This window comes from Danio rerio, chromosome 16 (genome assembly GCF_049306965.1).
Source record: "Danio rerio strain Tuebingen ecotype United States chromosome 16, GRCz12tu, whole genome shotgun sequence".
NCBI lineage: Eukaryota > Metazoa > Chordata > Actinopteri > Cypriniformes > Danionidae > Danio > Danio rerio.
In genome coordinates, this window is record NC_133191.1 from 57,345,001 (window position 1) to 57,371,233 (window position 26,233).

General features: G+C 37.3%; 2 protein-coding genes and 1 long non-coding RNA gene across 10 annotated transcripts in view; 1 reads left to right on the plus strand and 2 right to left on the minus strand.

Moving 5' to 3' along the window:
- brd9 (bromodomain containing 9) overlaps nucleotides 1–26,233 on the minus strand; it is a 164,175-nt gene that overhangs the window by 68,845 nt on the left and 69,097 nt on the right. The window lies entirely within an intron of this gene.
- nkd2b (NKD inhibitor of WNT signaling pathway 2b) overlaps nucleotides 3,553–26,233 on the plus strand; it is a 62,947-nt gene continuing 40,266 nt past the window's right edge. For 6 of the 7 annotated variants that reach the window (XR_012391572.1, XR_012391573.1, XR_012391575.1 and 3 more), the window contains exons 1-3: nucleotides 3,553–3,806; nucleotides 11,710–11,736; nucleotides 11,849–11,934. Coding sequence is in view for 1 of the 7 variants with exons in the window: in NM_001097586.1 (NP_001091055.1) it covers nucleotides 3,782–3,806; nucleotides 11,710–11,736; nucleotides 11,849–11,934 (138 nt within the window). In the remaining 6 variants the exon portion in view is untranslated. 7 annotated transcript variants of the gene reach the window in all.
- LOC141378341 (uncharacterized) lies at nucleotides 17,778–26,189 on the minus strand. The gene is made up of 3 exons (XR_012392593.1): nucleotides 24,531–26,189; nucleotides 21,389–23,758; nucleotides 17,778–19,929 (listed from the first exon to the last, which is right to left on the minus strand). It is a non-coding gene; the product is annotated as an uncharacterized lncRNA (long non-coding RNA).

The window sequence follows — 26,233 nt, forward strand, 5'->3', positions numbered from 1 at the left end:
CTTCCCGAAGTTTTACCACAATCATTTCAAGTGAGGGAGGCATCGATACAATTGTTCGTACGTATTTCAATAAGTCATAGTATTTTAAAATAAAAATTAACTATTAATTTTATCTGAACAGAGGCATGCTGCACAAACACCCTGATAACCATCCTGTGTCTTTTATAAATGGACTATCACTGAGCTTGCAGATGAGTTGCGTGTGTGTGTGTGTATATATATATATATATATATATATATATATATATATATATATATATATATATATATATATATATATATTTGTACGAATTAGACACTAAACTGGCAAAACGTAAAATACTTACGTTTTCTCGTGAGATCATGCTGGTTAGATCATGTTCTGCTTTACTGTGGAGACGTGCAATATTTTTTAAAATCACTCGTGCATTTTCAGTAGCCATATCTGTACTGTAAGTAAACATTTTGAGGATTATCTTTGCTTGAACTGACACGATCTAAACTTGTTTATGTGAAATAAGCTGCTGCTCCCTGGCAGGTTTGAGCTACCAGAACTGTTGCTATGACAACAACTCTCAGGTGAGTTTTGAAGAACGAAGCAATCCTGGATCGTGTCAAATCATCAATAACCAAAGCCAGCTAACTGAGTAATCCACCTACGAAGAACAGACCCTAGCATTGTTTTCTGCCTGTCCTGACAGATCTCCTGTGTTATTGGATCACACTTATGCACTTCCCCTGTTGTTTGCTCCTGCTTGACCCCTGCCTGTATGGCCAGCCTTTAAATAAAAGCTGCATTTGCAACCTTGATTACTGTTGTCACGCCCTTATCGTAATAGTTTAGCAACTGCGATAATTATAAGCTGACAAGCATCTTTCACAGGAGATAACGAGCCAGAAAATCCACGTCACCTATAAAAAGGAAAGTGGTTTCAGTGGTAGAGCAAGTTTATACAGTCTGGTGAGAGATTATAAAGGTGTTTTTGTAAACCGATGAATCACACACACACACACACACACACACACACACACACACACACACACACAGGTTTGTTTCTGTGAATTATGTGGACATTCCATAGGTTTCCATTGTTTTTATACAATGTAAACTGTATTTAGCGACCATCTCTCCTTCATTAGCATAAACAGCAGCCCTGAGTGAGAAGCAGCCATCTGTCCATTAGCCATTAGAGTGTTTGAGCTGCTGAAGATAATGTCAGCATAGACTAAGAGGATTATAGATCTGGAGTTTTCAGAGGTGGGTAGTTACGAATTACATTTGCTTCGTTACATTTTCTTGAGTAAAATTATAGGGTAACGTCGTGTACTTTTTGAGTACATTTATATATGTGAACTTTTACTCTTACCAAAGTAAATTATAAGAGAAAAATCAGTACTCTTACTTCGCTACATTTTGTGACGTTCCTCCGTTACTGTCAAATGATGATAAATATGATCTATATGTTTTGTTTTGGGGGGGGGGGGGGGGTGATGGGGGTGACCCTACCCTCAATGACAAAGGTCCAGAATTTATCCCATACATGAGCTCATTTGTCTTATTTTGACTTATTATGACCAAGCTGACTCCTATATTAATATGGCTATTTTTGTTATCCATGATTTTTCAATCAAATCAGATGAACTTTTATTAAAAAAGAGGCTAGAAAAATTGTGAAGCTCTTTTATCATTATTATGTTTTAATTTTTTATTATTCAAATAGCCAAATTATGCTATGTGATAACCAAAGCTGTTTAATGGAATAACTGATTATCGCAGAACTTATTAGTCATTCACATTGTTAATCATTAAAAATATAACATTAAACTTTATTTTTTACATAAAATCATAAAATGGTGTTTATATATATATATATATATATATATATATATATATATATATATATATATATATATATATATGTATGAAAAAGTCTTTAAGACCAAGCAGACTCCTTTATTAAAATTAACATGAAACTAATATGGCTATTTTTGCTATTTATGAATTTTCAATCTAATCAAATGTGCTTTTATTACAAGAGAGGCTAGAAAAATTGTGAAGCTCTTTTATTATAATTATGTTTTAATTTTTTATTATTCAATTTCTGTCTGTGGACGGTTGAATGTTCTGGCCAGTTTAAATGTTACGGCTACAATAGGCTACAGTTTTTAACTTAAAACTTCCAACAGATTCCTTTTATTTCTAATGATTTATGATCTAATGAATTTGCATTCGAAAAATAAGTATTTGTTATTTTTTCTTTAATATTTTAAAATAGGAGATAAAATAGGAAATGTTTTGGCACATTAAATGTGTCGTTATGATGATCATATTTTTAGCTATTCCAGCTAAAAATATTGCTTAAAATGTCACTAAAATACAGTATTTAAATCTTATACATTGTAAATGTTGTGAATAACTGCAATAAGGTCCACTTTTTAAGAAAAAGAACCATCCCTTATACCAGGCTGGCTACGGGTCTGCTATGGGATAACCAAAGCTGTTTAATGGAATAACTGATTATCCCAGTACTTACTAGTCATTCACGCTGTTAATCATTAAAAATATAACATTTAAACTTTATTTTTTACATAAAAACATAAAATGGTGTTTATGTAGTATATATATATATATATACTCATTTTATTCTAGGTGAAATAAAACAAATAACTTTCTCCAGAAGAACTAATATTATAGGAAATACTGTAAAAAAATTCCTGAATTTGTTAAACAACATTTGGGAAATATTTAAAAGAAATCTCCCCCTCTCCATAACACCATCACCACCAGCCTGAAGCGCTGACACAAGGCAGGATGGATCCATGCTTTCATGTTGTTGATGCCAAATTCTGACCCGAGCATCTGAATGTGTCAGCAGAAATGGAGACTCATCAGAGCAGGCAACGTTTCTCCAATCTTCTATTGTCCAGTTTTGGCGAGCCTGTGTGAACTGACCAGGGAAAATTGAGTTGTTGATATTAGCAATTTAACAAGTGAAGACTGAATTGTTGACATCAGGTATTATTAAGGACATTCTACGAGACATGTACATTTTCACTGTGACCTTTAAGCTTGTCCTTTTCCAAAAAAAAAATCATACAACTTAACAACTTAAACTTGCTATTTCTGAAGTTATTTTTCTACATAACAGGTTTTAGTATTAAATCTGTAGCTTCAGTTGGGCTGGGGACAAGGAAAATGACAGGGTTTGTACATTTGTAAAATGTTTTTAATAAAGAAAAACAAACAGAGGACCAAATGAATGACATACTCCTTTACAGAACAACTCAGAGAAATCAACCATCAGTCCATTTTAGACATTTGTTTGGCATGAAACACATTTTATTCATTGTATTTATGTTTTATTTCAAGAACAGATATTGAATTTCTGGTGGAATGTCCCATTAGCATGTAAACTAGTGACAATTTAATTGATATCAAGTATTCTTATCATTTTAGCTATAGTGAAAATTGAACTGCTGATATCAGGTAAGCAGCTTGCAGTAGTGTTTGTTGTCAGTAGAGGGCGTCAGTGATGCTGAGGGGGCTGGACTGGAGGTGTGTGTTTCTCCTTCACTTCATCTTCATCTCCCCAAAAGATCATCTCGTGAGCTCCTTCTACTTCTTGAGACGCTCTTCTTTACTCCTCTGCGTTATTGTTTCACAGTGAACGCTTTTTTGGCGGTTAACAGCGTTCGCGCGTTTCCGGAATTCGCGCGGTTTGCGTTCTAATCGCTTTGAAGTGGATACAATGTAGCAACCGCGAGCGAGAGATGCACAACTTCTGACACAAGCTCCGATACAATGGGGAAACTTCACTCCAAACATGGTACGACTTCCATAATCTCTGCATATTAAATGTACACTTATGTGAATTGTTTATGAGTGACTTTGAGTTATACTAATTTTGTTTTGTCTTTTTTATAAGGGCTTTGATCTAAAGATATATAATGGCATTAATAAACTCAACTTCTTTTTTTTCTTCTTTTTTTTAAGAGTGTTTAATTAGTAATATTTGTATTGGGCAACACTTTATTTTTAGGTGTCCATATTAAGCATATTAACTAAAGTAGTAAGTACTCTTAATTGGGCTATGTATAATTATATGCAAATATTTTCCCAGAGATGGGTTGCGGCTGGAAGGGCATCCGCTGCGTAAAAACTTGCTGGATAAGTTGCCGGTTCATTCCGCTGTGGCGACCCTGAATTAAGCCGACAAGAAAATGTATATGCAAATATCCCTGAACCTGACTCTAAACATATAGTAAATACATGTAAGAAATAGTTATTCAGTAGTTAAATTATTTTGCACTGTAAGAAGGACACCTTACGTGTACAATAACGTTTAACTGTATTGTAGTAACTCTTTTGTACTTGTTGTACATTCACTTGTATTTAGTGTATTTATTCACTTATAATGAAAATATTAACATATTTGTATATAACTATTTGATGATCATTTATTTAGGATATTAAGTTGACTTATTTGTATGAACTTTTGCAGCTTTTTTTATCAAAATATGAAAAAGAAATCATCAAAACTTTAAATAATTTGGTCATTTTTAATCGTTCATGATCTTGAAATGCTCATCCATTTTCATAAATGCATAAATGTTATTATGAATAATTATCAGGGGTTTGCCTTTAGCTCTAAAAGATTTATTCCCTTTAAACTTTTTATTTATTTATCATAATTTTAAAGGAATCTTTAGAATATTTTTGTAGTAATATCATCTTTCATAAATTTTGCCACACCTATAGACTCAAAAAAGATTACTGCTGCTTGTTCAAACTACCTAAAGTGTTACATTGACTTAATCGATTTGTGTTGGGACAACATGAATAAATTGTGTGGAACCCTGCATCTTTTACAGTGTATGTTCAGTGTGAACCTGACTCAAAATATATAGTAAATACATGTAATAAATAGTTATTCAGTAGTTCAATTATTTTGCACTGTAACAAGGACACCTACAATGACGTTTAACTCCGTTGTAGTAATTCATTTGTATGTTTTTATTCACTTATAATGAAAATATTAATATATTTGTATATAAATATTTAAAGATCATTTATTTAAGATATTATATTGACTGATTTGTAAGAAGTTCTGCAGCTTTTTATCAAAATAGGAAAAAGAAATCATTAAAACTATAAATAATTTGGTCATTTTTAATCATTCATACTCTTGAAATGATCATGTTCAAAAGTGCATAAATGTTACTATGAATAATTATCAGGGGGTCGCCTTTATCTCTAAAATATATAATGCATTTCATCTTTTTATTTTTTTTTATCCTAATTTTAAAGGAATTTTTTGAATATTTTTTAGTAATATCATCTTTCATAAATGTAGTCACACCTATAGACTCAAAAAAGATTACTGCTGGTTGTTCAAACTATCTATTTAAAATGAGCTGAAACACAATTCTTGTCATTTCTTTGGCCCATTTATGTGTTGTTCAGTGTGAACCTGACTCTAAACATAGTAAATACATGGAATAAATAGTTATTCAGTAGTTAAATTATTTTGCACTGTAACAAGGACACCTTACGTGTACAATAACGTTTAACTGTATTGCAGTAATTCATTTGTATGTTTTTATTCACTTGTAATGAAAATATGATTATATTTGTATATATTAATAAATACACAGAATAAATATTCAAAGATCATTTATTTAAGATATTATATTGACTGATTTGTAAAAACTTTTGCAGCTTTTTTTTTATCAAAAAATAAAATTAATGCTCTTGAAATGCTCATCCATTTTCATAAAATGCATAAATGTTATTATGAATAATTATCAGGGGTTTGCCTTTAGCTCTAAAAGATTTATTCCCTTTAAACTTTTTATTTATTTATCCTAATTTTAAAGGAATTTTTAGAATGTTTTTTGTAGTTATATTATCTTTCATAAATGTAGTCACACCTATAGACTCAAAATGATTACTACTGCTTGTTCAAACTACCAGTGGCGTAGCGCAAAATGCGGAGGCCCCCCTGCAGGGATCACCGACGGGGCCCCCAGTTGAAGGCGGGGGGGGGGGGGGGGGGGGTGGGGGGGGGGGGGGTATACACATAGATATACATATATACACATATGTCTATGATCGGGAGTTTTCCTGGATGTTAGTATGCATTTTTTTTAATGATGAAAATTTTTATTTGACATCCCTTTTCTACATTGATGGATCACTTATCGCACGGGCATTCCTGACAAAAAGCTTGTGTTTGTGTGTATGGAAATGTACTATTCACTCTCCCTGTTAAATTTGATCTAATCGTGTGCTGAAATACAGCTCCTCTCCTGCTTTCACTGCTCATACTGACGGAGGGAGCGATTTGTTTGTGAATGAATCTCCGTTATGAACGACTCGTTCACTAGCCGACAATAATACAAGTTTCTGGCACCACAGTATCTCTTTGTCATATTTCTTTGGCATTGTTTGCTGATTTATTCAACAAACCTAGCATAAACCGAGTGTTTAGTGCGAGTTAGTGCTACTTTACCTTATGGTGAATGCAGTAAGTGACTATAGCTATTATCATCAATAACATTACCTGTTTAGCACAAATTTCAAAACATACAAAAACGTAAAAAACTTAATCCTATGAAATGTTCTGCCTTTGTGCTTTGTTTTCTTTGTTTTCTCGTTACTACACTCGTAGACGGCGCTTAAGTCGAGCATCTTCACGTAATAACACTGTCTTGACTAGTGCGGTTGAATGACATTTGTTCTGGGAGCACTGTACCAATGTGGCGGCACTATAGACGCATGCTCAGGGTCCCTATGCGATATCTAGTGTATATATCTATGTCACAAATTGAGGAGCAGGGAAAGGAGGCGGAGTGGCGTGACAACGCGGGGAATCCTTCACAAACTGAGGAGCGATCACAAACCGAAAGTGGCGAGAGCGTCAAAGTAGCCAGAAGTCATTCATTTTTTACGAGAACCGGCGGCGAGAAACAGCGGCGCGTCTTCATTGACGCAGTTCGGCGGCAAGCAATCAGAATGAAGTAGTCCACCGCTTGAGAGGAGTTCAGAGAACACAGACCTGTAAACTTTGGTTCCGACCACAGTTGTTCCCAAGAGTTTGATTATTGCGGTTCCTGGATTTTCAATTATTAAAAATCGCGACGACGTGGGGCCCCCTAATCACGCGGGGCCCCCCCGCGGTGCGTGCCCTGCGGGCCCGTCCGCTAAGCCACTGCAAACTACCTGTTTAAAATGAGCTGAAACACAATTCTTGTCATTTCTTTGGCCAATTTAATTCTTTTATGTTCAGTCTGTTAAATCTGTAAACCATTAACTTAAGCGTTTTGTGTTGGGGCAACATGAGGAATTGTGTTGGTCCAACTACCTGCTTAGGGGATTTGTAGTTCCCACTTTCCAGCATGTTGTGCATGCTTGGGATTGAAGTAAGAGGGGTAAATGTTGACAATAAAAGTAATCTTAGGTGTTTAAAGTTAATAAAAAGACTTGTTAGAGATTAATCTTCACATTAGTTTGAAGATTTAGAGGAGTTTGATGTAAGGCTTTGAGTTTTGAGATTACCATCTTGCAGAAGCACACATGCTTTGGGTGTTGGCAGCTTAATTAGCAAATCTGCAGTTTGCTGCTTTGCTCTGTGAGCAATAACTGTCCTGAAATGAGTTCTGAGATCAGTCTCAATCAACTGAATATGCAACTCATGGGCAGGGCCAGATGGAATCTGCGGACGTTTTTTGCTACTTTTGCTGAGAATTTTGGTAAAAATCTGCGGATTTCTGCGGAATTATTTTGGGAGTATCCAGCGGAGTATTATAACTAAAACCTTAATATATTAAATAAAAAGTAATAAATTACTGAATAAAAACTGAATAAATTCAGATTTACACATTTAGTCAAGTAAATAAACAGAATTAATAATGGGCTAAAAATCTGCGGAATTCTGCGGAAAATTGCGGAAAATCTGCGGAATTCTGCGCGCGCAGATTCCGTGTGGGCCTACTCATGGGATATGTTAATATGTCTCTTTTAGTTTATTTAGAATAACTTCAAATAAAACTAAGAGGCTTTGAAGTTTACGACACATAATAGACGTGCATAATATTATCAGAGCTTTGAGTTTAGATTAAAGAGCCCATATTATGCATGAAATAGGGTCATATCTTGGTTGTAAGGGTCTACAACAACAGTTTAATATGCATGCAAGGTCAAAAAAACACTTTCATGGTCTTATAATCTGCATTTATTTTTAGCTAATTATCCCAGCGACTCCTGTATGAATCGTCCAGTGATTCATTTCTCCCCAAACCCCTCCTTAGCGCGAAGCTAATCTGCGCTGATTGGACCGATGACAGTCTGTTGCGATTGGTCGACTGCCTTCAGTCAGAGAGTGAAAAGCCAAACAGCTAATCAGCAATATAAAAGTAATCACAGTTCATACACGCTCGATAGTGTAGGCGTGGATTTTAGCTGCCAGTGGGTCAATGTAAATACAGACTATGGACTTGAAAATTCAGACGACTAACTATTTTATTGAGCAAAAACTCCAAAAACAGTTGAGGAGATCTCCTAGCTTCTCACTCTGCTCTTTTCACAGACACACACACACATATTGCACACACACACACACGCACTAAACCCTGCTCCGGACGACAACGCGCGCGCGCACAAACACACACACCTCCGGACGACAGCGCGCGCACACGCACACACAGACACTTCTCCTCGTCCACGGAGCTCCGTTAACAAAGCAGCACGCGTCACGTTTTTAACGTGACTTTGCACGCGATAAGAGAATAGCCAGTTAACCTGATACAGTACACGCGGTTACAAGTAACAAATCACAACTAAATACATTTGCAAGCTAGAGTAAATGAGGCAACTTTAATCGCACGTACTTACACTTGAGAAATGGAGGAAGAAAAATCCATCCTGACGTCCAGCAGTAAGTTACTCTTTACTGATCCTTCCTTTAACAAACGCTGATGAAGTATTCTTTGTAGCCTGTAGTTTCCAGAAGTTTCCAGTAGTGTCCAACTGCTTGGCTATAATGCTGAGGTTTCATCTTTGGGTAGAGACTCAATATATCCATCTGCAGTGTGACTTCAATCGACCGGCATGTTTGTGTATTTGTGTTTGTGTGTGTGTCTGGGTTTCTGCGTCAGAGGGCGGGGCCTCAGGTTTGAAATCTCCCGGGTTTGCGCGTGCACGTGAATAACTTGGTTTCGTTCGTACGTCATGGCGAAACACCTAATGAATCGGTATCAAGGCGACTTGTTTAAAGCACTATGAGTCGACTCTTTTATAGATGAATCAACCGTTTTAAACACTGTACACTAACAGATTTAAGCCTTAGCTGGATACTTTACTTCACTTAGAGCTGTGTTACACACTACATGGAGGGGAATTTTCAAAAACCCATAATATGGGCTCTTTAAATAAAAATACAAATGTGTTTAAACTTTTATTTGATAAAACCATGTTGGACCAAGTGGCCACACGTTAACTCAGTAGTCAGCACTGTGGCCTCACAGCAAGAAGACCACTGGTTCAGTCCTGGCTGGATCAAATGGCATTTCAGTGTGGAGTTTGCATGTTCTCCCCGTGTTGGCGTGGGTTTCCTCCGGGTGCTCCGGTTTTCCCCACAAGTCCAAACACATGCGCTGTAGGGGAATTGATGAACTAAATTGGGTGTAGTGTATGAGTGTGTGTGAATGAGTGAGTGTGTATGGGTGTTTCCCAGTACTGGGTTACAGCCGGAAGAGCAGACTCTAAATCATCAGTCCTCATCTTGCTGGATTTATCAGCTGCTTTTGACACTGTAAACCACCAGATCCTGCTTTCTACGCTTGAGTCACTGGGCGTTGCGGGCACTGTTATTCAGTGGTCCAGATCTTACCTCTCTGACAGGTCATTCAGGGTGTTTTGGAGGGGAGAGGTGTCCAACCTACAGCATCTAAACACTGGGCTACCACAGGGCTCTGTTCTTGGGCCACTTCTCTTCTCCATCTACACATCATCTTTAGGATCAGTCATCCAGAAACATGGATTCTCCTACCACTGCTATGCTGATGATACCCAGCTATACCTCTCTTTTCATCCTGATGATCCCTCGGTTCCTGCTCGCATCTCAGCCTGCCTGTTGGATATTTCACACTGGATGAAAGATCATCATCTTCAGCTTAACCTCACGAAAACAGAAATGCTTGAAGTTTCTGCCAACCCGACTCTACACCATAACTTTTCAATCCAGATGAATGGGGCAACCATTACTGCATCCAAAATGCTGAAAAGCCTTGGAGTAACGATTGATGACCAACTAAACTTCTCTGACCACATTTCTAGAACTGCTCGATCGTGCAGATTCACACTCTACAACATCAGAAACATCCGACCCTTCCTATCTGAACATGCAGCTCAACTCCTTGTTCAAGCTCTTGTTCTCTCCAGATTGGATTATTGTAACTCTCTACTAGCCGGGCTTCCAGCTAACTCTATCAAGCCTCTTCAGCTGCTTCAGAACGCAGCAGCACGAGTGGTCTTTAATGACCCTAAACGAGCACATATCACTCCGCTGCTCATCCATTTGCACTGGCTGCCAGTTGCTGCTCGCATCAAATTCAAAGCTCTGATGTTTACAAAGTGACTTCTGGCTTTGCTCCTTCTTATCTGCTCTCACTTCTGCAGATTTATGTGCCCTCCAGAAACTTGCGTTCTGTGAATGAACGTCGCCTCGTGGTTCCATCCCAAAGAGGGAAGAAATCACTTTCGCGAACTCTCGCATTCAATCTGCCCAGTTGGTGGAATAAACTCCCTAACTGCATCAGAACAGCAGAGTCACTCGCGGTCTTCAAGAAACGACTAAAAACTCAACTATTTAGTCTCCACTTCACTTACTAATCTGCAATTGCCTCTCTGGCTCCACCGCTAACTGTACTACAAATAAATAAATAAAAATTACTAATGCTTTCCTTCTTTCCTTCTTAGACTTTACACATCTGAAACTTGCCTACAGCACTTATTCATTGTTGCTCTTAGTTGTGTAAATTGCTTCCTTGTCCTCATTTGTAAGTCGCTTTGGATAAAAGCGTCTGCTAAATGACTAAATGTAAATCCAAACTTGCTTGTTAAGTATATGTGTTGCCATGTTTTACATTTATGGCCATTTTTCACCATGCATGCTCTTAAATGCTCATACATTTTCAGAAATGCCTAAATGTTATCATGGATAATTATCAGGTTTTTGCCTTCAGTTCTAAAAGAAATACATTTTAAAAACATTTTATTCTATTTTTTGTCTTAATTTAAAGGGTTGGAAAAATAAATGTAGTCATATTATCATTTAGAAGTTTAGTCACATCTATATTAGAATAAACATTTGAACATAATTGATGTATTTTAGTAGATTAGTTGTCATTACTGTAATAACAAATGATCAAATCCTAAACTTTTTGATGGATTGTAGTATTTGCATATATTTTTAATACTAGTGTCTATAAATGAATATGTAAACAGACATTTTTGGTAATATTTTAAAATACATGTTGCATAGTGGAGAAATATGACACATTTTAATATCAGTAAAATCCAAACATCAGCTTGTGTGTTGAGTGATTTAGATATATTATGTTTCTGCATGTCCATTTTTCAGCATGCTTGCTCCTGAAATGCTCATACATTTTCGAAAAATGCATAAACGTTATTATTAATAATGCTCTGTTTTTTGTTTTTGGTTGCAGCTTGTAAACGTCGGGAAAATCCTGAGGGTAAGTTTTGCATCTGACACAGTTTTGAATCTATTTCTGTAAAAGCTAAAATGAACTCTTTCTCCATTTCGGAGCGTTTCCTAATTTCCTTTGCATTTTCACTCACTTCCAGGAGATAGTTTTGTTGTGAATGGCTTCATTGCAAAAAGAGCAGCTGAAGAAGACGAGCGATATGGCAACAATCTGAAAGATTATAAGGTAAGAAACATCTGGTTTTGTTCATTTGCTTCATATCTCAGTCCTGGTATCTGTTTTTGGATCTTTCCTAAAAAAGCCACCTGAAAATGAATGTTGAGCATTGAACATTATGCAAAACATAAAGAGTGATTTGCATGTTGGTAATGTATTCTGATATGCAGAAAGATTTTCAAAGGATGCGTGCAATTTGGGCCAAAGTGCATAAAAATACACAACGATAACTGATATTTAACAAAACTTCGATTTTGCATTGTATTATTTAAGGCATGCACGCATTTTTGGACCTTTATTTTTCCTTGGTATGTATGAGGAGATGGTTTTGTTGTGTTTTTGTGATGCATTTAGCTATAAAAGTGAAAATATGATTGGTAATTTTAAAGGAATGGATGTATATGAACATTGGTACCATCTTTTGTTTGATGTTGCATTGAGAATCTAGTTTCACTGACATGCAGTGATGAAAATATATCAGTATGTGTCATATTTTATTGCCTGTGTATACTGTATATATGGATATCCAACACAATCTCACGGCAAATCGTAACTTTTTGATTTAGGGGCTAATTCGTAAGAATTCGTACGATCTAATTCGTACAATTAGGTACGACTTGCTCATCCCCCAATGACAGTTGGGTTTAGGGGTGGGGTTAGGTGCCACGCCTCCTTTTTAAATTCGCACAATTTCGTACGACTGAACTCGTACGAATTCGTACGAATTAGCCACTAAACTGGCAAAACGTAGAATACTTACATTTTCTTGTGAGATCAGGCTGGGATATCCATGGTGTTTATTGAGTATTGATAGGTGCCAATGAACTTTGCTCTGGGAAAGAACTTTGTTCAAAAACCTTTTGCACTCTTGCACTTTTTTTTGGCCTCAGACAATGCAAGAATAAAGATTTTGGAGGTGATTTAAGCCCTGTGTAATCATGTGTGGATTTTACTTTGGATTTTCGTACTTTGTGTGGTTCTGTGCACTGGATGAAATGATTTTTAAATGTTTTACATCTCGAAGCTGCTCCTCTTCAGTGATTTTGATGATGCATAAAATTACCCATCACTAACTGTGGGTGTTTGCAGTTCATTGTATTATTCAAGGCATGCATGCATTTTGGGGCAAAAAAGTGTCTAACGCATCTTTATTTTCCTTTGGTATGAATGAGGAGTTGGTTTTGTTGTGGTTTTGGGATGCAGTTATTTATAGAAGTAAAAATATGAAAGGTGATTTATGAAAAGAATACTTATAAACATGAATAAACATCTTTCGGTACCATCTTTTTTGGTGTTGCATTGAGGATCTTGTTTCACTGAGATGGGTTATGGGTTATGATGAAATTAAATCAATATGTTATGGTGTCATACAGTATTTTAGAGCCTGTGTATTCTGTATATTAGGATGTCCATGATGGTTTTTGAGTATTGATAGGTGCCAATGAACTTTGCACTGAGGCTTTGTTTTGGAAACATTTGACACAGTTTTGGCTTCAGACAATGCCCTGTATAATCATGTGCGGATTTTACTTTGGATTTTTGTACATTGTTTGGATCTGTGCACTGGATGAAATGATTTTTAAAGTGTTGGACATCTGGTGTTGCTTCTCTTCATTGATCATTATTGATCTTAATACTTCATTATTAAAGGCATGCATGCGTTTTTGGGCCAAAAAATGTGGTTAACCAATGCAATCTCATGGCAATTCGTAACTTTTTGATTTAGTGGCTAATTCGTACAATTTAGTTCAATTTGCTCATCACCCAATGACGGTTGGGGTTAGGGGCAGTGGCGTAGCGGATGGGCCCGCAGGGCATGCACCGCGGGGGGGCGCCCGCGTAATTAGGGGGCCCCACGTTGCGATTTTTAATAATTGAAAATCCGGCAACCGCAATAATCAAACTCTTGGGAACAACTGTGGTCAGAACCAAAGTTCACAGGTCTGTGTTCTCTGAACTCCTCTCAAGCGGTGGACTACTTCATTCTGATTGCTTGCCGCCGAACCGCGTCATAGCCTGGTCATAGTTCATACCGTAAAGTTGACTTGATTTCAGACGCGCCGCGCTGTTCCTCACCGCCGGTTCTCATTGAAAATGAATGACTTCTGGCTACTTTGACGCTCTCGCCGCTTTCGGTTTGTGATTGCTCCTCAGTTTGTGAAGGCTTCTCCGCGTTGTCGCTCCACCCCGCCTTCCTTCCCCGCTCCTCAATTTGTGATCGATTGCCCACGTTGCCCCCCCCAACTGGGGGCCCCGTCAGTGATCCCTGCAGGGGGGCCTCCGCATTTTGCTATGCTTTTCTGATGTTGCATTGAAAATCTTGTTTCACTTTCATGCAGTGATGAAAATTATATGAGTATGTTATGCTGTCATATTTTATTGCCTGTGTATACTGTATATTAGGATGTCCATGGTGTTTTTGGAGTATTGATAGGTGCCAATGAACTTTGCACTGGGAAAGAGCTTTGTTCAAAAACCTTTTGACACTTTTGACACTTTTTGATGTCAGGTAATGCAAGAATAAATATATTAAAGATGATTTAAGCCCTGTGTAATTGCGTGCAGATTTCACTTTGGATTTTTGTACTTTGTTTGGATCTGGACTGGATAAAATGCTTTTTAAATGTTGGATGTCTTAGCGCTGCTCATTCTTTAGGGATTTTGATAATGCATAAAAATACCCCTCACTAACTGATCTGAACAGTTCATTGTATTCTTCAAGGCATGCATGCATTTTTGGGCTAAATATGTGGTTAATGCATGTATATTTTTCCTTGATATGAATGAGGAACTGACTTTGTTGTGTTTTTGGGATGCATTTATTTATAGAAGTAAAAATATGATTTGTGATTTATGAAACATAAACATTGGTATCATATTTTATGGTGTTGCATAGAGAATCTTGTTTTTTACTGACATGTTATAATGAAAATATATGCAAATGTTATTGCCTGTGTATTCTGTATATTAGGATCTCCATGGTGTTTTTGGAGAATTGATAGGTGCCAATGAACTTTGCACTGAGAAAGAACTTTGTTCAAAACCTTTTGCACTCTTGCACTTTTGACACTTTTTGACCTCAGATACTGCAAGAATAAAGATCTTAGAGGTGATAATTCCTGTGTAATTGATTTCACTTTGGATTTTTTGTTCATTATTTGGATCTGGACTGGATGATTTTTAAATGTTGGACCCCTGGTGCTGCTCAGCTTCAGGGATTTTGATGCATTAATAATACACAATGCATTCAGAGTCTGGAGTTTGCAGTGCTTTTCATTATTTAGAGCATGCATGCAAGGTTGGGCCAAAAATATGGACAAAATGTTGGACTAATATTCAGAATGAGGGAACATTCCCAAATTCAATCCCATAGTGTTTATCCTCATGTTGCGGTTGTAGAGTATAGGCAAGAAAAACTCTTCACCATCTCTGTGCCAAAACCCACATTCCCACACTCCAAATAATTATTTTTGCTGCTTACTCAAGCTACTTATTCAAAATGAGTTGAAGTAACACAATTCCAGATATTTTTTTAAGGAAAACTAAATTGTTTTATGTTCAATCTACTTAAATTAGTTATGTTAACTTGATGGATTTGTGTTCAATCTACTTAAATGAGTTATATTAACTTAATGGATTTGTGTTCAATCTACTTAAATTAGTTATGTTAACTTAATGGATTTGTGTAGGCTCTATATGATTTAATTGTGTGGACTCCTGCAATTGTTTTTGTGCACTATGACTGTGCGATATGAGTAAAATCTCATAATATAAGTCTGTCAGGGTTGGTGAGGGGAAATGGGGAAAAAGGAGCGAGGACTCAAGTGCAGGAAAATGGGGAATTTATTAAATAATAAACATAAAATAAAATGCAAAATTAACACACAAACAGGTGAACACAATTAACTAATAATGGGTTAACAAGGAGGGTGGGACAAGACAATAGAAGGGAGAGCGCATGACACAGAGAGACAACACAAGCCATGCGCTCACTTAACAGGACAAGAACATGCAGCCAATGAGAGAACTCATTAACCGCATGTTCATGACAATAAACACAACACTGAAGCACACAACAAAAGCACGTGACCACAATGTAAACACCGAGCCACGTGCTTTGAAAAGAGACGCAAGACACGAGCACACGATAGATAAACACCTTACCGTGCGCTCACACATAAGCAACACACATGCTTCATCTCAACGCCAACCAAAACTGAAACCAACTAGACGGAGGCGCCGAGAATAAAGCAGCGCGCTGCTGACAGAACAAACACAAACACTAGTACAAGAGCGCGTGCGTCTGAGGGACGCAGAGCGCGCGCGGCCACATCAAGCGGCAGCGCGCACACTCTGCGTACACCCACGACGGCGCGCGCGCACACAGACACAGAAACAGGACCAGACATGAGTAGTGTCAGAGCTCTGCCACCAAAACAAGAATTTACAAGACCAAAGTGGCAGAACCCTGACAAAGTCATCTTATGTCCTGATAATGCTATATATATATATATATATATTACTATTACAACTTATTAATAAAAGACCTTTTCTGTGAATTCAATTAATCAATAGTTTATATATGTTGATCACATGTAAAATGAATTCATTCTTTTTTTTTCGGCTTAGTCTGTTTATTAATCCGGGGTCACCACAGCGGAATAAACCACCAACTTATCCAGCATATGTTTCACAAAGGGTATGTCCTTCCAGCTGCAACCCAGTACTGGGAAACACCCATACACACTCATTAACGCTCATACACTTCGACCAATTCAGTTCATCAATTCCCCTATAGCACATGTGTTTGGACTGTGGGGGAAACCGGAGCACGCGGAGGGAACCCAACGCCAACACGGGGAGAACATGCAAACTCCACACAGAAATGCCAAATGACCCAGCCGGGACTCGAACCAGTCACCTTCTTGCATTGCTACCCACTGCGCCACCGTGACGGCCCAAATGAGTACACTCCATTTGACCCGTTTCTCAGTGAATATAGGTCATATTTTGTATTATAGCCGTGCATGTTTGACCCAACGTTGCTTTTCAGCAACCCAGCGTTTTTAGAGTGTGTGCGGTTCATTTTGTTTTCTTTCTCGTTTCTCAAGCAGAGTTTAGTCTCGCTCCACAGCCACACAATATTGCTCTTTTCTGACATATTTCATAAGCTGAGACCGGCTGACAGCTCTAACATGACTAATCAACAGCAAAGAGCAACATACCATAACTGTGCCAGAAACACTTCTGGGCAAACTGCGCATTTATAATGGAAGATTATATGTGAAATTAAGCAATATAGTGAATTTTAATGCACTTTTGCTTGGCTCTGCACACAGAGAAAACACTTTATTGATTCATTTTTGTGAATTGGTTCAAACTTTCCATTTCAAGGCATCAAGTCTGTCTCAGAAAGAAATTCACTGTGTAATGAGTAACGAGTCAAAACCGAGTCTGACAGCTTAGTTTGAATCATTTCATCATTCAGTCCATTTAAAAGAATCATTTCAATAATCAATATTTGATTCGCTTTGATTTATTGAAATGCAAGGAAGTCAAGTCATTGAAATGCTGTGGAATTCTCCGGAATGAATCAAACCTGATCATTTTTCTGTATCGATTCAAAATTTCAATATTAAAGAATCCATTCCTAAGTCAGTCTCTGAATCAATTGAATCAAATGGACAGAAATTGACTGGACTGAATTAGTTCAACTCTTACTGTTTAGTTTGAATCATTTATAAGTAGATTCATTCTGTTCATTTTAAAGAATCAAGTAAAGAGACTTCTCATAATTTGTTCATTGAAATAGATAGAAATGTACAATAATGAATCAAAGCAATGATTCTTTTGTTGTTGATGTTGATTTTTGATTGGTTTAATCTGTATATGTCCAAAAATCTATTTCAAAGTCCGTAGCTGAATCAATTAAATCAAATGGACAGAAATTGACTCGACTGAATCAGTTTAACTCTTACTGTTTAGTTTGAATCATTTATAAGTAGATTCATTCTGTTAATTTTAAAGAATCAAGTAAAGAGACACGTCTCAAAGATCTCAGAATTTGTTTATTGAAATAAATAGAAATGTACAATAATGAATCAAAGCAATGATTCTTTTGTTGTTGTTGTTGATTTTTGATTGGTTTAATCTGTATATGTCCAAAAATCCATTACAAAGTCCGTCTCTAAATCAATTAAATCAAATGGACAGAAATTGACTCGACTGAATCCGTTTCACTCTCACTGTTTAGTTTGAATCATTTGTGAACAGATTCATTCTGTCAATTTTAAAGAATCAAATAGAGACACGTCTTAGAAATCCTAGAATTTGTTCATCGAAATAGACAGAGATCTACAAGAATGAATTTATTTAATGATTCGTTTGTTTCTTGTTGTTGATTTTTGATTGGTTCAGTCTGTTTATGTCAAAGAATCCCTTCCAAAGTCAGTCTCTGAATCAGTCCAACTCATTAGTTTTGAATCATTTCTGTGAATGAATCAGGAGTCAAGATTTCTGAATTTGTAAATGGACACAAATGTAAAAGAATGAATCAAACTAACAGATACAACTTTTGTGTTTTTTCCCTGATTGGTCCATTTCAGACAATCAACTGAAATTTAATCTTACATCTCTGAGTTGATTCTTTGACTTGAACAGAATCGTATGTTTCTCACTGCATCAGATTATTAAATCTCTTAATTTTAAAGAATCAATTGAAAGGTAATCTGAACTGAATCAATGAAATGAACTAAAACGAACGCAAAAGAATTAAGCTTTAACAAGCTTGTTGTTTGAATCTTTTCTGAGAATCGGTTTACATTGTCATTAAAAATAAATGTAAGTTTGACTTTTGAATCAATGAAAACTCAATTGGTTCTATGATATTGAACAGAATCGTATGTTTCTTACTGCATCTTAATCTGTAATCATGTTCACTGAATCATTGAAATTAACTGAAATGAACTAAAACGAATCAGACTTTAACAGGTTAGATGTTTGAATCTTTTCTGAGAATGAATTTATATTGTCACTGTTAAAAATCGGTTCAAAACTCAATCTTACGTCTCTGAATTGACTCTGAATTGAACAGAATCATATGTTTCTCACTGCATCAGATTATTATGTCTCGTAATCTGTTCATTTCAAAGAATCAAATATAAGGTAATCTGAACTGAATCATTGAAATGAACTTAAATGAATCAAGTTTAATAAGTTTAATAAGAGTGTTTATTATATTGTCCTTGTTAAGAATCGATTCAAAACCTAATCTTGCATCTCTGAATTGATTCTTTGAATTGAACAGAATGTTTCTCACTACTTCAGATCATTAAATTTATTATTCATTCATTTTAATAAGTCAATTGAAAGACAATCTGAACTGAATCGTTCAAATTAACTGAATCAACCATTAACAGGTTATTTGTTTGAATCCGTTTTGAGAAAGTGTGTATTAAATTTCTTAATCTGTTCATTTCAAAGAGTCATTTAAAAAGTAATCTGAATTGAATCACTAAAATGAACTTGAACGAATCAAAGTAAACCAGGTTAGTTGAATATTTGTTTGGGATTTTGCTTATATTGTAGATGTTAAGAATCGATTCAAAGCTCAATCTTGCATCTCTGAATTGATTCCTTGAAATTGAACAGAATCGTATGTTTCTTGCTGCATCAGATTATTAACTCTCTTCATCTGTTCATTTCAATTGAATCATTGTAATGAGCGTAAAGGACTCAAACTTTACCTAGTTACTTGTTAAAGTTTGATTTGTTCATGTTCATTTAATTTTGTCTTTGTTAAGCATTGATTCAAACTCAATCTTACATGTCTAAATTGATTCTTTGAAATGGACAGTAGTCTCTTCTGTTTCTCACATGCAGCATCAGATTATTTGTGCATTGCATCACTTTAACTGATGTGAGTTTAACCTGCTCACTCTGAAGCCTTGTAAAAGTTGTTCTCTGCATGAAGGGGAAAGTTATTTGGGAAAATCTGAGAGCGGCCTTGAAGGGAAACCACCGGCGGCGCAGCGAACGTCATGTGTCATTAATGGGCAGGTCCAGTGTTTGATTTAATCAGACTTTTGGCTCTAATTTGTGTTTTGTCACTCGTCAAGTACCTGAAAGGCTGTTTGAAGCTGCGAGCAGGAGCGCTGGAGACTTTTACTGCCGATAAGATGCATTCAGGCTGTTTATTTAAGGAGGTTAAAGTGAAAGATGTGTGTTTGATTAAGGGGGCTTTTTAAGCTAAAGGTTTTGGTGTGGATTCGAGGACATTTCAGGTCAGAGTTTGGTCAAATTTTGGCTTGGAATGAATAACCAAAGCATGAGTCTCTTGATTAAACCAAGTGTGCGCTTTATAAAAGGACCGGTTGCCCTAAAGTTCAGACAAAAATGAAAAATTTGTGACTATTTACTCACCCTCCAAACCTTTGTGAGTTGTTTTTTGTTATTTTGAACACGAAAGAGGATACTTTGAAGAATGTTTGAAACTGGTAACCATATGCAATCAAGTTCGATGGTGGTGTCTATTACTATCTTCTTTTGTTCAATTAGAAAGAAACTGAAACATGGGCAACACTGTGGCTAGCAGTGGTTAGCACTGTGGCCTCTCAGCAAGAAGGTCACTGGTTCGAGCCCCGACTGGGCCAGATGGCATTTCTATATGGAGTTTGCATGTTCTCCCTGTGTTGGCGTGGGTTTCCTCCAGGTGCTCTGATTTCCTCAACAGTCCAAACACATGCGGTATAGGGGAGTGATGAACCAAATTGGCCGTAGTGTATGAGTGTGGTTTCCCAGTACTGGGTTGCTGCTAGGAGGGCATCAGCTGTGTAAAACATGTGCTGGGATAGTTGGTGGTTCATTCCGCTGTGGCGACCCCTGATGAATTAAGAGACTAAGCAGAAGAAAAATAAATAAATAAAGAAGATACTCTGAAGAATGTTAGAAACTGGTAGCCGCTTACATCCATAACTGGAACATGTGGAAATACTATGAAAGTTAATGGTGGGTTTGGTTGTTGCTAAAAGGGATACAGCTATGGATGGAAGTTATTAAGTTAATATGAAATGTTTATATTGTTTATAAAATTACCCAATACTTTTATTTTATTAACGTCTAATCCCAACCATCACAGTATTATTCATATTATCAGTAAAATTACTATATTATTAATGTCTACTCCTACCCCAAAGCACTGCACAGTAACATTCATTCATTTTCTTGTCGGCTTAGTCCTGTTATTAATCCAGAGTCGCCACAGCGGAATGAACCGCTAACTTTTCCAGCACGTTTTTACACAGCAGATGCCCTTCCGTCTCTGGGAAACATCCACACACACATTCAGACACACACTCATACACTGTGGACAATTTATCCTACCCAATTCACCTGTACCGCATGTCTTTGGACTGTGGGGGAAACCGGAGCACCCGGAGAAAACCCAAGCGAACGCAGGGAGAACATGCAAACTCCACACAGAAACGCCAACTGAGCCGAGGTTCGACCCAGCGACCTTCTTGCTGTGAGGCGCGTCATTAATAGTTTATACTGTGTGATTGTCACGTGCACGAGCACCGATTTGCCTGTGATTTCAGGCATTTGTCTGTGATTTCTCAAAACCTGTCAGCGAGCCAAAATCGGGGCTAAAATCACGCAGTCTGAACTCGGCATCAGTTTAAAAGCGATCATTTATTATTTCATGTATTTACAGTGACTATACTCTCAATGTAGTTCTGCATGAATCAATGAAATAACAAAAACATGTTGATTAAAATGACTTATTGAGCATAGTTTTATATTTTTGCATTGCATTTTTGTTCACAGAAAGCCTTTTCTGGCCATTATTTTGCTAATTTATCTGCAATTTCTCAAATTGCACACATTTATGTTTATAAAAACAAAAAACAAAAGCATTGCATCTGAAGAATGAGTGTGTGATTGAGCTGCTCGGTCTTATCTGATTTCTGGAAACATCATAATTAGAGTTCAGTGCTGCCAAGTTTATTCTGCAGTAAACTGAACCCTCGTTAACAGCATCTTGACGAGTTGCAGGGATAAAAGAGGCATTGTTGTGGTCTGATTGAAGGCTTGTTGGAGTTACTTCAGTCTGTTTTTAGTGCTTGTCAGTTTAACCCTCATAATGCATTCACAATCTGTGTAGTGTTTTCATAATCCTGGTCTGAAGAATAGTTACTCAGAATCTTTTTCAACATGAACCACATTGTGTCTGGTGATGAAATGTGGCAATCCAAAATACCATTACATTAAGTTAAAGAAAACATTTTTGTATTGTAGTTTCATTTCTGGCCTAATAAGTTGATGCAATAAAAGTAAAAAATAAGTTAATATTGACATTCATAGAAGCGCCATTTATATGCAATACTTGTAATGTAAATGTAATGTAATGTGTGTTTACGCCTCCTCCTAAAGTGACGAGCAATGCATTACAACATTGTCTTCCAGCCGCGCTTCATTCTCGAAATGTAGAGTTTTTCTAAATTAAAACGAGTTTTAATCGTTTAACTGATACCATTAATCGGGTACAAACGCACCCTTTCGGTTAACGTTTAATCGATTATTTTTGAGCATCCCTAGTTGCAAACAATTTACCTTAAAAAAATGTAGTAAATCCAATGAATGGTTTTCATATTAATACATGAATAATCTTTCAGTGTACCAAACCCAGAGCGTTCCTGTGAATCAATTGATTTGAATGTTTTCCATAATAATAATACATTCGTCCTGTTTTAAATGCTTTTATAAAATGTCTCTCATTAATACATTTGTCCAGATTTTAATGTCTTTCATCATGCTCGTTTGTTAAAAAGACGTGATGTACTGAACTTGATTCAACGGCTTGATTTGTCCCAAACCCGGAGCATTCCTGTGAGTTAATGGGAGCGAGGGAATGTGTCCAGCGCTGCAGGATTTGGGAGGCAGGTAGAGATTAGCGCGGGCCGGATCTGCTGCTCATTGTCAGGGATTCCTCACTTCAAAGAGCCCAGCCGGAGTCATTACAGCTCTCTGATATCAGTGGAGCCGCTGCTGCGCGGGGGGAGGGTCGGGTTCAAGGGCCCGCGTCGGCCCCTGAAACCTGGGGGAAGGGAAATCTGAGGGCCCCTGGGTTTTCTTGGACTACAGATTCACAGAGGGAGCTCTTAAATGTTCAAGAAACCCTCGAGTAATTTTTTTGAGATGTTAACAGATGTGTGTGTGTTGAGCATTAGTTAAGACAATGTTAGCACCTGTTTGCTTTAATTGTGGGGGAAACTGGATCATTTTGAGCTTTTGTCAGCTGATTTCAGCTTCCGGGTTTGAAATGATTTTTTGGGCGGATCAAAATCGGCAATGTAGCGCAAAACTACAAAGATGACGCGTCGGTTTCTCATTATTATTCATAGCTGAGTTTTCTTATCCTATGAGAAGAGCCGGCTTCTTAATTATTCATGACTGAGCGTGCTTTCTGAAGGCAAGCAGACCTGCCAGTGCCAAGCTGTGGGATCCTATGTTGATGACTGGGTGAGACCGTGTCCACAGACCCACAGCACACAGCATTTAGCCGTTCATGAAGGGTCGTATGTATTTGTTTCCATGATCCACAGGGTTTATTGCATGTTTTTCCCCGTGATGCTGTCAGGGCCGATACAGCAAACGAAGCAGTTTGTGTGCAGCAAGCATTTTTGTCTGTAGAGCAGTACGAGAATTGGAGAATGGCGGACTTTCCACTTTTTTTTCCCCAAATATATTTATTAACATTTTGTGCAGATACAATATCATATACATACGGAAATAAGAAATGTTCTGCTTTTTCACAACTAAGAACCAATAGCCCCTTTCACACAGTGATACCGGTAAATATCCGGAAAGTTTCCGGAACGACTTTACCGGTATATTGAAAAAAGCGCTGTTCACACAGGCGAGGACGTTACGGAAATTTTCCGGAAAAGAGCGTTCACACATCCATTCCAAAATACCGGTAAATTCTGACATCATTCACCACAAATGAGCTTTAAACGGCTGCGCTTGTATTTGTAAACATTTTACTAAATTACAGACTCTGTGGATGATCAATATTGTGAACAACTTTCGCAGGATCACTTTCGCATGTCGAGATGTTCATAATATTTGCGTGTGCAGGCGCTCACAGGCTGTTTCACAGGCACACGCAAAGCTTGAAGGTAAACAAACAACGGCTTATCATAAGCATCTCATTGATGATTATTTACACAGTTGGCATTAAGAAGAACATATAAACGTGATCTGACTAACTTCTAGCAGCTAAATGTGTCTGGAAAAATATTCAAAGGCTTTTATTCTCACAAAGCGCGCGGACGTAAATGCGTCTGACTGTTGTGATTGGCTAAAGCAGACGTCTCACGTCAGCACGTTCTAGACGTGCACGCGCTTATTACAGCAATCTTCCTTCTGCATTCACACAGCGCAGCATTCCGGCAAATTGCCGGTAATGTTACAACTTCTCTTTCCGGAAAATAGCCAGAACGAATTTACCGGTATTTTCAAAAAGGACCTGTTCACACATACAACCTTTCCGGAAAATTGCCGGCAAGGTCTGTATGTGTGTATGTGTGAAAGGGGCAAATGACCATCAGAAAAACAATATAGTTATAAAATAACAGAGTAAATGTAAAAAAAATAACAATTAAAAAAATAAATATGTAAACAACAACACAAAAAACTAACTACAAACGTAATAAATAAATAATAATAAAAACTGGGGATGCAACAATACAGTTAGCTCACGGTTCAATACATACCTTGGTTTTTAATACGGTTTTCGGTTCGGTTCTCACGTGGCTAGACACGTTTTTCTATAGGCAATAGGAACAGTAAGAGGTTAAGGAGAAAATAATAAAAATAATTTATTGCAATTCTTATTTTGTTTTACTTAAAAGCCATAAAAAGTGCGGTAGTTCCTAGAGTATTGTATAAATAAAATGAGCACTGAAATCTCACAGCTGCTGGTGGCCCATGTACAAACTGGGGAACACATAAAATCCTGCACTTTGAGAATAAACACACATGTGAAGGTAATAAAGATAAATTGGCCATTTCAAATAAACATATTTGTACTTCAGTAAACATAAATAAACCATCTTAATTATCTCGGTGCTGAAAAATGCGAGACTGTAGTCTGTAACGCGGATCGAGTGCTTTTATAAGATGACAGAAGCCCACATCTCCAATCACCCAAAACGGCTGCAAATCTTCAGCATTAAACACCCGCACTGCCTTTATTTTATGTGTCTCTCGGAATCAGTTGGGTTTGTTTGCTTGAAGGATTCAGTGAGGGATTGTTGCTATTGGGAGGACTTGATTACCTTCTCTGTGATCCTGCTTCAGTGATCTTGCTGGGTGATGCGCTGCAGATGTGCAGTCATGGTTATACGTGTAAATCAATGCTTGCACAGTTATTTTTTGTTCATCGTTTTTTCTTTTATTGGCGTTATACTAATCAGCAAAACCGAAATTTCATCACACCGCAGATTTTAAAGACGCTGGCGCTTCCTCGTACTGTTGCCTCAGCCTCAACGTATTTGAGATTGTCAAGAATGTACACAGTGCCCTCTAGTGGATTTCTGAAAACAAGAACTGCAAAAAAAATGTAGTCCAGGGTAGATATTTGTCAGTTTTTAACATATCTACCCTATTTACCCAGTTTTACTACTTCCCAACAGGGAAAACCAGCAACAATCAAGAATGCATGATTATGGTGTCATGGCTTTGTAATCTAAAAAGTGGAAGTCAGTGGGGCAAAAACAGCCCCCAACATAACCAAAGGGTATTAAATCTACCCAGAGTGTATTGTTGAGTCTTCATTTTCCCAAAATAAGTGTCAAAAGAAAATTTGTCAGCAAAAATCATTCCATTTGCTGAAACACAGAGAAAACTGTGACTAAATTAAGCCTCAAAGTCAGCCCAGTGTGGATGAAAACGACCCAACACAAGGGTTAACGCTCTTATAAAAGTGAAATAACAATGACGTGACTGTGACTCTCGGCTGATCAAAGATTCTCCCTAGAAATGCAGGCTTTGTTTGTGCTCTGGTTAGGGAGAGAATGAGCTGGCCGTGTGTGACGGATGGTCGCAGGTGTTGGGCTCTTACCTGTGTAAACACCTGGCCGGCGCTTCAGAGGAAAGATCAAAATGAGCATCCAGACGAGTGGCTGAAATAGCAGCGGCTGTGGATGTTGTTGGAGAGCCGGCTGGACGGACAGAAGGCTCAGTGTGTGATTTAAGCGCTCTCCATTCTTACAGAGCCTCAGTGTGCTTCAACACTGGAAACATC